Source organism: Pagrus major, chromosome 13 (genome assembly GCF_040436345.1).
Source record: "Pagrus major chromosome 13, Pma_NU_1.0".
Taxonomy (NCBI): Eukaryota; Metazoa; Chordata; class Actinopteri; order Spariformes; family Sparidae; genus Pagrus; species Pagrus major.
Window position 1 is genome coordinate 12277911 of NC_133227.1, and position 16656 is coordinate 12294566.

Sequence of the window (16656 nt, forward strand, 5' to 3'; positions counted from 1 at the left end):
CTACTTATGCTGACTTCAAGTGCTCATCATCAGCTCCTACTTCCAAGTTTGGGAGTCATAAATAGGACTTGTCACGCATTTCAGTGGTTTTGGAATTAATTAAAAAAAGACAAATCTGTGTGTTTTCAGTGCCAATTTGTAAAACAGCAGGAGGGTGAAGAGGGTAACGTGTGCATCAGATCTGTAAAAGACGTTATGATTATTCTTCTGAAAATAAAAATGAATAATTACTTGAACAGAGAGGGAAAGGTTAAACAAAGTTCATTGCCGATAAGTTTCATGACTTAATTACATTCAATCACAGTGGCTCACACAGCTTCAACGCTTTTTTTTTTACACAATGTGGAGACCACAGAACATTTTTAGCACTAAACACCATAAGCTCACATAAATACAGTACATTCCCAGCCCCTGGCACTATCTGATAAGTGCCAAACCAGAAATCATATTATTTTGACTGATAAGTGCGCCATCTCTAGGGTCCTTGGGTTTATAGTACACATGAGGGTTTGTTTAAATCCCACAGCAGTGATATTGATTATCGTGTCATACTACATATCAACAACAACTGTCCTTCTCCTTGCCTTGAAGGATACAAGTAATGATGATGTGGAGATTAGGATTAGATTGTCGTCGATCTGATCCGATACCTGCCTTTGAAAAAAAAAAAAAAATGGATATTGACTGGTCATACAATTCACCTCTGACATCATAAAGTTTTCCCTCAACTGATCTAAATTAGTCTTGGACCAAATCACTATAAGCCAGTGTATAAAACATTGACAACTGCCTTGTTTAAAGGTCAGTGGTTTCTCAAAGGATTTTCTACATAAAAATAAAAATCCACGTCAATTTATTGTAGGTAATAATGGTAAATGTAAAGATACTGCACATAAATATTATAGTCTAATGCAGGTGGATAGGATAATTAGCTTTAGTTTAGTCGCTGTAAAAGCAAACAAAAGAGAAATTCAGCCCAGTAAAATTAGTTCATTAAAGGCACAAACAGGAGCGGTGTGCAAAACTGGGGCAGAGTACAGTAGACTGAATTTTAAAGAGCGAAGAAAAATAATAGCTCACTAAATTGCTTTTATGTTTGATTTATACTGAAATCTTACCCGAAAAGTCCTCATTAAATTTCAAGTCATAATATCTGGATATGATCCAAGTAGGATAATACTATCTTTTTTACCCACTGCTGGCTTTGATCACTCCTAACAGTTCCTGTTTTAGGATGATTAAACTGCTTGTTGTAGCTATACACTGTGGTGGCACTTTTCACACAGACTCACTGAGTGGGTGGGAGTCTGTTTTAATCTGTAGCAGTGGGAACAGAAGTTTACTTTTATTTTGAATGTTTATTTTTCTTGACACCTTTACTTGTTAGAAGTCAAGAAAACATGACTAAGTACATTTTGTAAAAATTGTAGAACACTGTTCAAATTAAAAACACATGCTCGCTGGATTGAGATGCCTGTTGGGCCAGGCTGTGAGAGGAGGCTGTCCTTCTCAACAACTTCTCTCCCCAACTAGACGAAATCCCTCCTGAGAGATCATTTAGAGACAAAACGACATTGGGAAAGGAGGTCAGCTCATGGAACTCACTTTGGATTTATTTCAAGACTTAAAAAAGCTCAAAAAGCTCAAAAAAGCTACGTGAGTTAGGCTGAGTCACATCTCAGTCACATCTCAGTCAGCACTCAGGCGTAGTTAGTGGGGTAGAAGGTTAGCAGGCGGTCAGGGATGAAGCAGGACTGGGACAGAGTGGTAGTGTGGTGCACATGCTGGGTAAATACCAGCCCCCACTATGTCCTTTTCTTAAACTGGATATACTTTAACAGTCAGGCTTGTCCCCACGTGGGAATATTTCACTCTATGAGCCTTTGGTGCTCCCATAAATACTCCACTTTCCCAGCCAGCACCTGCTCCCTGACCTCCTCTTTTACAGGGGGCAACAAAGTGTAGCACAGGGAAGACAGGGAGGAGGAGGAGCAGAAAACACACGTCTACAGAGCTGTTTCTAGGTACCCACCCTCCACACACATACATGCATGTTAAGGTACATACATAGAGCAATTTCCTATGTATCTAGGCTTAGCTAAAATCCAGGATATACCTAATTGACATTTACAAACCAATTGCCTCTACAGTGTGCAGGCTGCATCAAAGAGCAGCAGGAGAAGCAGGTTCGGCAATTATACACCTTATTAAAGCCTATTAGTGTGCTGCAACATAGAGGAGGGCACAGTATGTGTGCGTTTGTGAATGAGGTAGTTTGTTTGAATATTAAGCGTGTGGCTACGGCCCATTATGTTGTTAATTTGCGCATCCGCATGAATGAAATTCTCAATACACACCAGAAAGGAAAGTTGCTGAACGGATGAGAAATCAAGAACTAACTTTACAATTCCTTTCCCTTAATGGGGCCTACGGTGATGTAATCTGAGACCTGAGGGTGGCCAGAGCAAAACTCATGTGGATCTATAAATCAAAATGGTTTATCCACAGGTGAGCATGGAGTGCAGTGTAGTCTTAAACAGGGTGCTAAAGGCCATTATGAGCCACTGATTAGAATTGGGGATATCTCAGGGTAAATCACTCAGCTTGCCCTGTGATGCACGTCAAGCCCCCAGGAAGAGCGTCAGGCTTTGAAGTCAGTTTTCGTAGTGGCCAAACCATGTAATTACACTGTCACGTGACATACGTGGCCCAAAAAGAATTTGTTCATAAGCCTAAATTGCGGAAAAAGCATCTGTAAAATGGGATTAATAATAATTTGAGCCATTCAGTCCAATAAAATTAGTAAAGTCTAGAAGATCTGTGAGATTAAATCATTTATCTCTATTCAAGTAAGCCAGGCGCTAAACCTGAAGTAAGCTGGCTCAGTCTGCAGAAGTCCCGTGAAAGCACGCTCTATGGGCTACACAACAGAAAATATCCAGGTATTCACTGGAAGTTGAGATTTTTTGGCTCTAAGCCCCACTGAACAGCTTCCATAGTTACACGCTTTGGCGTACTCCACACAGAGTAGTACTCCACTGTTCTTGTCAGAGTTCAGTGATTATTATCCTGCATCACTATGTATGCGTAGCGTCAAGGTTTAACTCTGTAAAGTAGTAAATCGAAGAGTAGCTTCCACACACCAGATCCATGCTACATAATAGCTAGCTAACAGTTAACAGCAGCTTTTTCTTCTTTTTCCGTTTTGTGGCAGTTGGCAGCCAGTGTTAAGGTGCATTACCACCACATTGTCATCCCTTGAGCTCTACCACTGATCTAGCAAAAGTATCTTTGTGTGTCTTTGTGTGTTTCACACACACACACACACACACACACACACAGAAGAAAAACTGTTTTCATTCACCAAGTGGAATCTTCAAAAAAAAAAAAAAAAAGACAGAGAAAGAGAGAGAGAGAGAGACTCAATGTGAGGACGAGGAGTAGACACAAGTTTTGCAAAGCCACACAGTGTTATGTTACTTTTAGTGAGAGGGAGAGAAAGGGGAAGAAAAAAAAAAAAAAATCCGGACAGATTTGAACTATCTTGAGCGTTCATCTGTGGGCCTGTGTGTTGTAACAGATTGGATTAGACATAAGTCTGACTACTGCGCTGGAGTGGTCTGTCTGTGACAGGGGCCGGACAGCCAAGATAAAAGCATCTTCAAACAACTCACTGCCCTGTGCTGACTGACAGCTGAGATGGGCCTGAGCTTGAAGTGGGGGGACTCTTTGTTTTAAAGTGCAGCCACTTAATTTTCACAAATTGACTATGAGGGTTGTCAAGAGTGAGAGCCAGCGTCAGGTTGGACGGTGACTAGTGACAGCAGATGCTGTCTGTCTATTATTGCTCTGCCACCCTACAGCAGCTACAGAGTCTTCACTGTTTGAGAGCAATGAAATGACTCCATTTAACAGTCATGTAGCGGGAAGTGCAACCCCCGCCCTCCTTCTGCCCGTTCTCCCTTAGAGAAAAGTGACACTTCAAAAGAAAAGGTTTCTCAATGCAGGGCAAGCAGGGAGAATGTAAAAAAAAACATTAAACCGTTTTCAAAGACATGTTGGCCTAGACTTGTCAAACAGCATCAGCGGTTCGAGTTTAAGACAGGCAGTTGGCGCTCACAAGTCATCAGTAGGATATGCAGACAAGGGGGTGGATACATGTAGTTAGAGTTGCGGGGGTGTGAAAGTGCTGTCAGAAAGCCTCAAGCAGGAGCAGAGCAACATGACTAGGTCAAACCTTGTATATGGCAGGACCGTGTACGGTCAGTGTGCTAGATTGTGGCCACTTTGTTAGAGTGGTAGTCAGTAGGAGTGTCTATAATGTGACTTCCAGGATATTAAAATGTTCACCTGTAATTTTCTGTAGTGCTCCAGGTAATATCTGTTCTTAAGGTGTACTAAAGTAGCATGTCATGACATATGACATGATTACACTGTGTTTGATTCAAAAAATGTTATTAATGCAGTTAAAACAACAATACTTTTTCACTCATATCTTAACGTGTTTGATTTGAAAGAGAACTTATTCTAATGATAACAATTGTAATAATCTATTCACTCTCCCTGCTCTTCTTTTTTTTAAATCTGTGGATGTCTCCTTTTCCTTTGACTCCCTTTGTATTGAGTTGATTGATTGATTTGCCCAAGTGAGTGTTATTTGGGGTGCTTTAACTGTGTGCTCTCCCTCCCATGTCTCTTAGTATATGGGAGGTTGTTTTCTCTCCTCCTCAGCTCTCTGCTGGACTGTTACAGTACATTAGCACCATCTCAGCTTCTCACAGCAGTAAGTTCTTTATTGTTTTCCAGTTTCAGTCCCTCATGGTTAATATCAGGTACTGTAGTGCCTCTATGCCATCTGTGCACATACAGTATGATGTACTGTGATGCGGCATGGCGCTGTGACGCATTGGCGAGGTATGAACTGCTCATTGATTTTTTTGTGAAGTGGGTGAGTGATGTGTGTGCACCCAGTGGGTCATGGACCACATTCTGCTTCACCCTGATCCCATTAGCGATAGCCTCAGTAGCCTATCGTTCGTGACATACCACAACTCCAGATTCTACAGGTACAGATGCCACCATCACTGTCCCACCAGTTCTTTTAACTAGCTGAAGAAAAAGCCTCCAATTGTGTGATCTCAAAACTGAAATAAGTAATAGGATCTCAGCATCACATCTTGTCAGACTGTCCTTGATTTCTAGCAGCACTTACATGAAAGGGCATGGTGAAGCTGCGCAGAGATGTACAGTCTGAGAAGCTGACACATGCATGTCGTCATGGTAACATCTTGTTGTACACTGTTACATTCCTTTAAGTGCTGTAAAAACACATCCACACACCAATTACACACAACCTTTTCAAACCACCAGATGCATTAAAATGTTTACAGATTGTTGTCATGTGTGTCACAAAGATACAAAGACCACAAAACAAGCCGTCATGATTGGATTTGATTTGATCCAGTGCTATAAACCGCCACTGTGACAGCAACAATTATCTTCCCCACAACCAAAGCCCCCACCAGAATGGATTTAGCATCTTATCTGACAATCAGGACATTGCTTTTCTTCGAATCTCTTATTGGCTTAGTGGATAAGCTTATTAAGGGTGACCCGCGAAGCTGAAAGAGCTGAACATTATATTACATTTTCACTGCAGATTGAAAAGCATGTAAGCTTGCCACCACCCTGACAAAATCAGGGATTCAGTCCAAATATTTACACACACACACACACGCAGGCAAGTACACGCACGCACACACACACACACACACACACACACATATAACATAACCAAGCCGGGAGATCTGCCATTAGTGCTTTTAGCTTTATCTCATTACATATTTGGCCACCAGTAGGTTGAAATAAGAGTTCAGTCTGGGTAAGAGCCTGATGCGGGGAATAATACAGCCTCTGGCAGGCCTAAGGCAGGCTTTTTTCATCAGGGCAGGTGGACAGAGAATATACAGAGTGAGATGATCCAGGGAGCCAAAGGCCAGACACTAGAGCCCTCCTGTTGACTGGCTGACCTGGTTAGCACCTCTCAAGGAACAGTCTTCAAACCCCGGGGCTAGACACTGCTCAGCAGTCTCCGTAACAATTACTCCTCACCGCTGGGACAAAGACCAAAGACCACTGCTCGTTTTTCACATGTTTTAGGTGTGACAGATGTGGACAGCTGTGAAGTGGTGACTTTTACTTTATTGCTCTAATAAAAGAACTCAGATGGATGACCTGTAAAAAGCACTGTCATGTCAGTCCCACATAGCAGACATTCAGCAGCATTACACTCACATCACCACTATAATATGCCCTCACATTTTTTTTTTTTTTTTTAATGCAAGACTGTTGAAACTACAAATAACAACATGTGTGATTAGTTGGCACTACTGTATGTGTACAAAATGGTAATACCTCTTAATTAGTTAGAAAAGAAAAAAGCCCATAAAAGACATTCTCAGTTCCAAGAACTACAACCAATAATGCCAGGGTGGTCTGCCATGTGACGGTGCCTGTTATCTCCATTACACTACACTGCCTTATAATGAGCCAATGTAAGCAGCACAGCCAGCTGACAGTGCCTGATGCCAGGATCACACTTAATCCATGGTTCATTTAATGTGCTGGAGAGGTTTACACAAGGATATCATGGTGCAAAGTACTTAAACTAAGATTTAACTAATTGCACATTTTTTTATTGCCATATACATTTGTCAGGGCATCTAAAAATGTATCTACACGGAAAAAAACTAAAAAAGAAGAATTAAAATAAACAAAAAATACAATAAAACTATTAAGTGTTAACAGTCTACACTGAGTCGTCACCAAACATTTGCACTGTCAATATTTCATATTTACTTCCTTCACGCCTTCTTGGGAACATGTCTTTTTTTGTGCTGACAATAGAAGATACACTTTTGTGCTGAAATTTATAAATGTATGTGAAAAAGAATCAAGTAAAAACTTTAATTAGGACACTCAAATAAAATCGTAGACAGTAAATACAGTGAATAATAAAGGAAAACAGTGACTTCGGAAACAGCCAATAGCCTTTCATTTTTGAGGAGGAGGAGGTTCTCGCTCTTTCGCATATATGACATCTGGATAGTCACAACTCTAGGGCCCCCATGGATCATTGCTCACTTGTGTTTTACGATCTCCTTATATCTGTAATTAAGTAAAGTCAAAATCTGTAAACATTAATTTTTTTGCTAATTATCTTGTGCGGCCTGTCCTCTTCCAGGTCACCACAGTGGAGAGGCATCATGTGTAATGCCTGGACCTGCTCAGTTGTCCGCCTAGATCCACATTCTTCACATATATTTCAAATATAATGTACTTGTATCAGATATTGTGTCAATGAAATTGTATACTCTGTGTTTTTGTTGTTCTGTTCTTGTACATTTATTGCATGTCTGTCAGTCCTGGGAGAGGGATCCCTCCTCTGTGGCTCTTGCTGAGGTTTCTTTCATTTTCTTCCCCCTGCTACAAGGGTTTTTTCTGGATAGTTTTTCCTTACATGAATCAAGGGTCTCAGGACTGAGGATGTCGTTCACTGCAAAGATTGCAAACCCCACTGACGCAATGCTGACTGTGATTTTGGGCCATATAAATAAAATTGACTTGACTTGACTTGGAGGTGTTCTCCTGCCGTAGATATTTGGATTGTTGGGTGACAGAGATTTTCAGTGGAAGTTTTCCTGGCATTGTTATCTTCATCCCTCGATTGACTTTTTTACATTACATCTGCTTGACAGGTAATGCAGGAGCTGTTGACTGGCATCACTGTCATTCTGGTTTGACACAGCAAACTGTGTGTGTGACTGTGCATAACATTTTTACAGTACAAACACTTTTTTCTGTCAGAATGGGGTGGATGCACCTATTTATCTTTCTTAACATCCCTGGGTTTCTGCATCTGATTCCTACATATTTTGGATGTGTGCACAGCTTGTCAGGTGGAGTAACACACACTTGTCACTTGTTAATGCAGCTTGAGAGGAAACTGGGAGCATTTGGTTTGATGTAAAGGATCTCCTTGCATCCATTGCCAGATGAAAATAAGACTGCATAGGCTTTAATTGAGATTGTGATCTTAGTACAGCCCTGAGGTTCTAGAAGTAGTGGAAATAGTGGTGGTTTTAGTTGGTTGTAATAGTAAATAGTGGAACTGTGTTATGTCATCTCATTCTGGTTATTTTAAAGAAGGCTGACATGGAGTTCATTGTATACAGATAATGTTTATGCAGAAATCTCAATAATCAATCGTCAATATTTCAACAGATAGAGGGTGAGAAGAATCTCCCCAAAGTTTATCCGCAAGCAAACCACTATTCCTTCCAGAGTGACTGCAGTCTAATGTGAATCACTGCACCCAAATGTCTGGGAAATAGACACATGAAAAAGACAGACAGTCAGACAGACGGACCAGCAGACAGACAGGCAGGTGGTTGGGCTGAGATGGGGGGGGGGTTCCAACCTGAGCCCTCCTTGCTCATCCCGTCCCCTACTCATCGTCTCCCCACTCCCTCCAGTGCCAGAGAGCAGATGGGCCTCACAGCACGTCCCTCTGTTCACCAGAGCTACTGTACAAAGCAGCACACACCACAGGCTACCAATCCAACATCAGTGAGCTGAACACAGCCTGACCAGAACAGAACATCTCTCCCACCACACACACACACACACACACACACACAGACACACACACACACAGACACACAAACACACATACACACACACATCAGTGCAAGAAACATGTTTCCTGCAAGTCTGTATGTGACCTGTAGTTGGACCACCACAACCACGTACCATGGAGTGACAAACAAAAAAACAAACAAACAAACAAACAAACAGACACAATATGTTTTACCTTCTGGGTTTGTTAATGTTTGCTTAACTTGTGAAGTGAGTCTAAGTCTCTACATTCCAGCTGAGCTCCTGAAAACAGTATTTGACTGACTGAAATGGAACATTTCCTGTTTATGTTGACAGTGCACATTTCTATATTGAAGACATCCATGACAACTGACTGACTGTGAACTTGTATAGTAACAAGGTAAAAGCTGCCTTCTATAGCTCACATACATATGCAGGTTAACATCAGTTAACATAAGTACTTAATTCTAGTTCACACATGCACAAACAGACACGTGCAAGAATTCTACACAGAGAGAAGACATTGCATCAAACCACTCTTCCAATGCCCATATAAATCAATTTGTCTGAATACATTTCAGTCCTTATTCAGACTTGCTGCCTTAGCTGACTGAACATAGAAAGCAATGGTTGGTTCAATACTCCTTACCCTTGAAGGTCTCTGATGAGGTCTTTAAGAGGTTTAATACAGTAAATGTAGCCTAAATCAAATTCTTAAAATTTGACAATTAAAAAAACTCCATCCATTATTGGTACTTACTCTCATCCATCTCCACAGAAGTTTCCTCTATCTGGGCTCTTTTTTCACTGTGAGGTTCTATGTCAGTGGCGCTTATAAACATTTCTCTATTTTCCCCCCTTGAGCTTACAATATCTCAAAGTTCAGTACATTGGGTCAGTGCCAGAGATCGAAAACATTTGCTGCAATCTGTGAGCTCGGCTGGAAGAGGAACAAAAAAGAGAGGGAAAGAAAAACACCTCTTGCTTTATTCAACACCAAATTCTCTCTCCTTCTCTCTTCATCCCTCATTCTGCTCAGAGTCACAGCGAACAAAAAGTGCTGATAACAGGTGCTCTCTCACCAGGTTGGAGTATTTCTAAATGGACAATTAAACCTTGAGACAGACCTCTGGCATTTAAAATGTAACCTTGTGGGAGAACAATGCCCTTAACGTTTATTTACAGTGAACCCCAAGAAAGAATAATAGTTCTGCTAGTAACTCTGCAGCTTGTGTCTCCTCACAGAGGACAAAACGGGGTGGCGTAGGGCACAGATGATGATCTTTTCAATTATGCATATGTCATAAAGCGTGACAGTGTTATTGAGCACCAAGGTTGATAGGTCTATCTACATCTTGAAGGAAACTCAAAACTATTTTTCATTAAGAAAGGTGACAGAGTAACAGTCAGGGCTTTAGCTGCCCCCAAAGCCAAGCACATTAGGTTATCATAATCATGAGTATGATAATCATTAAAATGTTTAATTTGTAATAATTACCAAGAGTAAAGGGGCCCATTGTAATTTAGAGAACTCTCAGTGGTGACTAAGCCAACATGCCTTAAACCATCGGTGTTGGTGTTATTATGTCACAGCTTCCTGTGATGTGTGTAGAGGGTTATGGCAATGCATGCTGAGTTCATGTTAGTTTGTGCGTAAACACATATGTGGGTGAGCAGGGGAAGGATGTGAGAAAGAGAATGGGTGAGAATGTGGTGGATGCGTTTATGTGTCTGAGCTTGCATGTGTGTGCATGGATGCATCTGCCAGTACTTGTGTGTGAGCGTGCACTCAGGAGATCAGGGTTGGCCTTTCCTCTGCCAACAGCTTAACCACCACTCATGACCGAAAGCTGCGACCACAGACACCTGCCAAAGTGTCCAACACACACACAGCCGGGCCACATTCGATATAAAGGTGCTCGTGAACACATATAGTATTTATTACCGCACAGTCAGACATAGACATTCTTCCACACAGTCAACCCTGTACTGTATGCACAGCCATCACAGCAGGATAAGACAACCTTGAAACTGGCAGGTACAGTAGCACCATCTGTCTATTAGCCAGTACAGGGACAGACATGACACACACGCAGCAGTGGTGACCCTCACAACAGAGGTGTGCCACAAAGGCTACAGGATACAGCCACTGTACGCAGCATTCACACGACTTCTGTTTTGCTTCTGTCATGTCACCTGGTGAAAATAGGAGCCTTTCAAATCAACCAACCCACATAAGTAATGACTACAGGCTGAGGGGATCATCCACTCCGCAATGGAGGACAGACACAATAGCCACGACTGCTAAAATACACAACATTCACAACATCTAGCATATATACAGTACATATATACCTATATAATGATATAAGAAGATAATTCATTTTCTAAAAATTGTCAGAGGAACAGCATAGTTTAAACACAACATCTGTCAGATTTTAATCAAAATTTCCCCAAAAAGCAAGCAGATAAATGGTTGGTATTTAGAATGAATGTTTCAACTGCAACAAAGTAATCTAATCTACAATCAGCTCATCCTACAAGGACTAAACTGAAACCAAAATCAATACATACCACCACACCAATGCTCTTACAAAACCACTGTGGAGTTACAGGTACAGTATTTTTAAGCAGTGCACCTGCTAACCCGTGTCTTTGTTTTCCCTCATGTCTGCTTATCTTGCAGCGACCCACGCAAACATGTCCTTGAATATGCAGCTCAAGAAGACCAACCTTCTGCTACAGTAGAGAAATGGCAGAGCATAACCCCAGAGTCTCTGCTTGTGCGAGCGTGTGTTTGTGTGTGTGTGTGTATACAGAAGGTAGATCGCTGTAACAGATAGTCCTTGCTGGTGGAGATACACCACTGCATCAATGTAGCATAAATATTCATTAATGACCTTGTCACCTTGCTACCCCCAAAAAATATGTTCCGGTTTACAGTACACTGATATACACTCACATACCTGAACACTATATTTCATACTGGCAAACATTTTGACTTAATTCATTCATTCACACGATGCAACTTAAACATTCTTCTACTAGTTCTGGGTGTGCTTTACGTACATGTAATGCCACTTAATCTTTCTTTTGTTGTAAAATACACAAATGTGACACAGATATTAGTTTGTCTCAGTATTCTGCAGTCCCTTTTTTTTCCACAAATGAGCTCGTTTGTAATTGTAACAAAACCTCTACATGGAGTGTGATGATGCATGATAATACTTAAAAATGTTAGACTGACTCACTACAACAAGCCAACAACAACACAACTAATGCCTATCATATAACTAATACCATAGCTGTAAACACAGATGAGGGGTTAACTTGCTGATACAGTAGGATATTTCTACAGAGACACTGTTCCTTGGAATGATTAAAAGGACATGCTCTTAACAAATCTTTGGCCTCAATAATAAGCCTTCTTATTGCCATGCTGCAATAAAAACACAATAAACAAAGAATATATCATGTAATGTGTATGTAAACCCCACAGTAATAACAATGTAACTTTTTTTTTTTTCTCTGTAAAATGATAAAGGATACCATAAAGACCATTGTGACCATAAAGAACATAAATGCCAGGCTCTGAGAAACGGGGAGAGACTGTAAGCAACAGCAGCATATGACCAATATACAGCCTTAAAATCTTATTTCTAGATGCATATTTCCCTGAGAAACTAAAAACTAGCTACGTTTTCTCTCCAGCCTTCCCACCTACAGTGTCGATATTTACAAACAGTGAACTGCACAGATGCCCCTGCAGAATCTTGCATGAAAGAATATAGCTGTTTTACATTTGCCCTAACTACAGATTTGACATAATAACGCTTGGTGCATCAACAAAAAGTGGGCACTGAGCCAAGTCAGGAAAAATACCCAAAAGAAACAGCAGCGATATTTTAAAAATATCTGAAGTTGACAACTGATTTCAAAACCATTGGAGCACACACTACACTCAACACCATGAAACAGTGCATTAAATTAAGGGAGGACAAAGCACTGTGCTGAACCCCTGTTAGAGAAATCAAATTGTATTTCTATGAAAGTCTCTCTTTACTTCTCATTTCCTATCTCTTTTCTCAACACATGATTTATTGCACAAATTATATGATAACAGTATCAATACAATGCGATGAAAGATGAACTATCTTAAACTTACCATTTTATTTTTCTTGCTCAGGTGTTTCTTCTTCCTCTTGCCTTGTGTGTGTGCCAGCCGTGGGTTGTTCTCCTGGTCTGAAGGCTGTTGGTGGTGGTGATTGTTCCTGCAGGGCTCCAGGCTTAGGCCATTGGGGACCCTGGCAGGCTTTTTCTTGTGCAGGGGCCCTGCCTGGTTGTCTCTGCACTCCTGGGGCTTTAGTGTCATGTTCTTCTAGAGATGAAAAAGCACAAGAGAAAGCTTAAATTAGTACAAAAATAAACATTTTATTTCTACTGCTATTAATGTGTTTTACAGCATACATAAGCTGTGCAGCTGACTTTTGAGGACTCTGCAATCATACGGCCCATCAACGATCAAAGCAATGTTTTATTTAATTTCTATACCTGAGAAAATCACCTCATTAGCACACACAAGAGCTTGAAGAATAAAGAGCTGAACATCCACTCATAAGAGCCTGTTTTGACAGATTACAAATCTCCACTCTACAGTCAGCAGCGCAGTGAATTTGCTCCAAATTGAGGGGCAATCGTGCAGAAAGGCTTTAGATATGGTGTAGTAGCACAAGATATTCTTCCACAAAGAACAGCAAGTGGTCCTTTGTTAGATTTGGGAATTTTTTTCACCATTAGGTTATTTCAATGTACAGAATAGAGTCCAACAAGAATAATGAGAGAGAAAGTGAAATGGGGCCCCTGCTGGATTTAAACCAGTGACATTAGTGTAAGGTGGTATGTGTGTTAGACAGCCAACAGGATGTCAAAACAGGATGGGGATTTTTTGAGTTATTATAACTCCTGATTTGATGTTTTAGCCACATTGGTCCACCATTTTGCTCCATGATGATATACAATCCAAAATTAAAGCTGCAAGCAGCGCTGAACGGGCCCACACACCCCTGTGTGCCTTGAGGTGTGTGACAGTTACAGACTGTTTGACTTGCCTCTAAATTTTCATGAGTTTTGGAGGCAGTGCCAAGGAGTTCAATGTATCTTCCTGTTACCACTTTGAGGTGCTAGAGAACACTCACTAATCACATGTTAGGTTCAAGTATATTAAGAGTAGACTGCACTATGAAAATTTCATGTAAATCAAATGATGATTATCACAAAAGGTCTACTTCCTGTTGCCAGAACGTAGCACAATGACTATGCCTTCTTATTGACACATCAGCCTTCAATAAAAACTCACATCTTTACAATACGGTATCATCAAGGTCTTAAGTGTTTCCTAATCTTTGGTTGAGTTGGATCATGTCATCCGGCTAGAAGGAGTACATAGACGTATAGCAACATGTAATTTTCAGACTGCCATTAGGGGGCGCTACAACTGCAACTGAATTTTCAACCATGTGCAGTGGAGTTACAGCAACTTCCTGTTTCATGGCAAAACATCAAAATCTGCCATACTGCCATGGCCAGACCCTTCAACGAACACTCAAGCTTTTGAGTTTTTGTTTCAGTGTCCCAACATTTTGGAATCAGGGTTGTATGTAAAATGCTTCTGGAGGGATTACCGTGAAATTTTGTACTCACATTTAAGCCCTGACCCACCAATCTCCTGACTTTTCATCTGGTGACACCAGGGAGGTTAAAGTTTCATTTACTGAGAAAAATATTTCAACATTGAGGTGGAATGAAAGTTCCCAAATAATGTATCCTAATGACTCATGTTTACTTTTGTCATTATTATCCATCCCCTTATGTTACTCCCTTGTGTTTACTGTAGTGTCACCATGAATTTGCTAGTCATGATTTTGAGTGAATGTCTCAGCAACAACAGGAACAGCTGTCATGACTATTGGTAAAGATAATCCTGGTCCTCACAAGGTGAATTGCACTGACCAAAGGATGAATTTAAAGACATCTACGCTTGCCATGAAGTGGCAAAATAAAGATGAGATGAAACGTCAATTGACCTTGTGTTTACCTGTAAGACACATTTCTGAGCCTGAAGTAGGTCAGCAGAAGGACAGCAAGAGACATTAAAACATTTACGTTCAGTTTGCCTGAACCATAAAAACTACATCAGAAGACATTTCTCTTCATGAAGAAAACTGGACTGTGAAAACAAACCGATAAGCTACAACTCCAATATTGCAGGGTACACACATGGGGTTATACAGTTTGACAGGGCTGATCAATAGAAGCACTCATCTGCTGTTGAGAGACTGTGTAATGTATCACAGCGGCACACAGTAAAACTTATGGAACAAATCAGCTTCGTTATTTGTAGGGGTGACCTGCTTTGCTCCATTGTGGACCAAAGAACCATTGGTGTTAACACCGCTAGGGAGACATTTAAGCTGGTGAGACAGCCATCTAAGTGGAGGCTGACTGTTGAAGGGGAAGGTGCAAAGCTGCCACAGCTACACTAATGACATGTCAATACTCTGCCACATTTTAACAAGAATGCTTCAGACACACGGTGGTGAGTATCTAGTGGTATTTGCACAGCTGATGTCTAGATACATGGATCACTTTAAGGCCAAGAGATGTAATATATGTATAATGTTTGAGCTTAAAGGACTTATTCTCTGGGTGCACTGTGTACTCGTTTTGTTTTTCACCTCAATGACTATATCAGAATTATTTCTGCAGCAACGATAACACCTGTCTTTACTGTTTTCCCAATATTCTTGCCACATCTTTTTTTTATCTCTGCTTTCTGAATCCTCCATACCAGGTTAATTGAAAAGTAAATGACGGCAAACAAATTTCTTATTTCTGTGTTAATCACAAATTCAGGTTAAATTACATTCAAGTGGATTATGGACACTGTCCAGTGGTGGAAAGCAACTAAGTACTTGTACTTTACTTGAGTTTTTCCATTTTATGTTATTTTACGCTCCTACTCGACTGCAGTACATTTATTTGACAGCTATTACAGCAACTGGCTATTTTGAAGATCAATGTTTTACATTCAAGTACATAATCAGTTGGAAAATATGATGCAGTGTCATAGATAGAACGACCCCACAGTATATAAAGTATGTAAAATTAGCTTTACTTCAACCAGCTTCAACAAAAAATTCTGCATACACGGTAATGCATGCATAATAATAATCAACCAGTCTTATTGTTAATACAATAACACTGAAAGGTTATTCTGCTGCAAGTTGCAAACTTTTACTTTTTATATTTTGCTGATTATATAGTTCTGTACTTTTCCCTTAGGCTGCATTCTGACCATCTTGAGCCCTGATCTACTTCCGATGCAATCCAGCAAGCCTTGGCCAATCAAAAACAGACATTCCAGAGAGATAACTGGCAGATTACAATGAACTGTTGTGAGGCATTTTTTCACACAGTGTGTGTCTTGTCCATTTTGTGCTACTGAGCAAGTTCATAAAATCAGAACTGTGCCCAGTTACAGTTACATACAATATTCTTTAGCAACCCTGGTGTTGTAAAATGATTCCACGTCCATGCATCTTAGACTCGAGAAATTTCCACACCTCTAACATGAACGGTGTAATTCTACAGCTTACCTCTCGATCATCATGACAACAGATAAAGTAGATGCCACCTTGATAACTTTCTAGAGTTGCAAAATTATTTGTGTGAGCATTGAGTAGTTGGTGATTCAGCAGTGTTTTTGTGTTGGATTAGTTTTTAAAATACATTTATCTGTTACTCCAACTGGACTTCCAGGATTATATTTCACTGTCTCCCAGGTACCTTGAACAGCAAACCTCTCCCAAACCTCTACGGTTGCCGTTGTATACCCATCTTATGGTCTCCCATAGTATGAAAATTGACAGTTATCATACCATGTACATTTGCTTATCTAGGGTACTGAATTCTACTGTAGTAGTGTTAATAAAAAAAATA

General features: G+C 40.5%; 1 protein-coding gene across 1 annotated transcript in view; it reads right to left on the bottom strand.

The window, feature by feature from the left end:
- auts2a (activator of transcription and developmental regulator AUTS2 a) overlaps positions 1 to 16656 on the bottom strand; it is a 313372-nt gene that overhangs the window by 221343 nt on the left and 75373 nt on the right. Inside the window, exon 2 of the mRNA XM_073480117.1 lies at positions 12824 to 13036. Coding sequence (XP_073336218.1) covers positions 12824 to 13036 — 213 coding nt within the window. The remainder of the gene's footprint in view (positions 1 to 12823; positions 13037 to 16656) is intronic.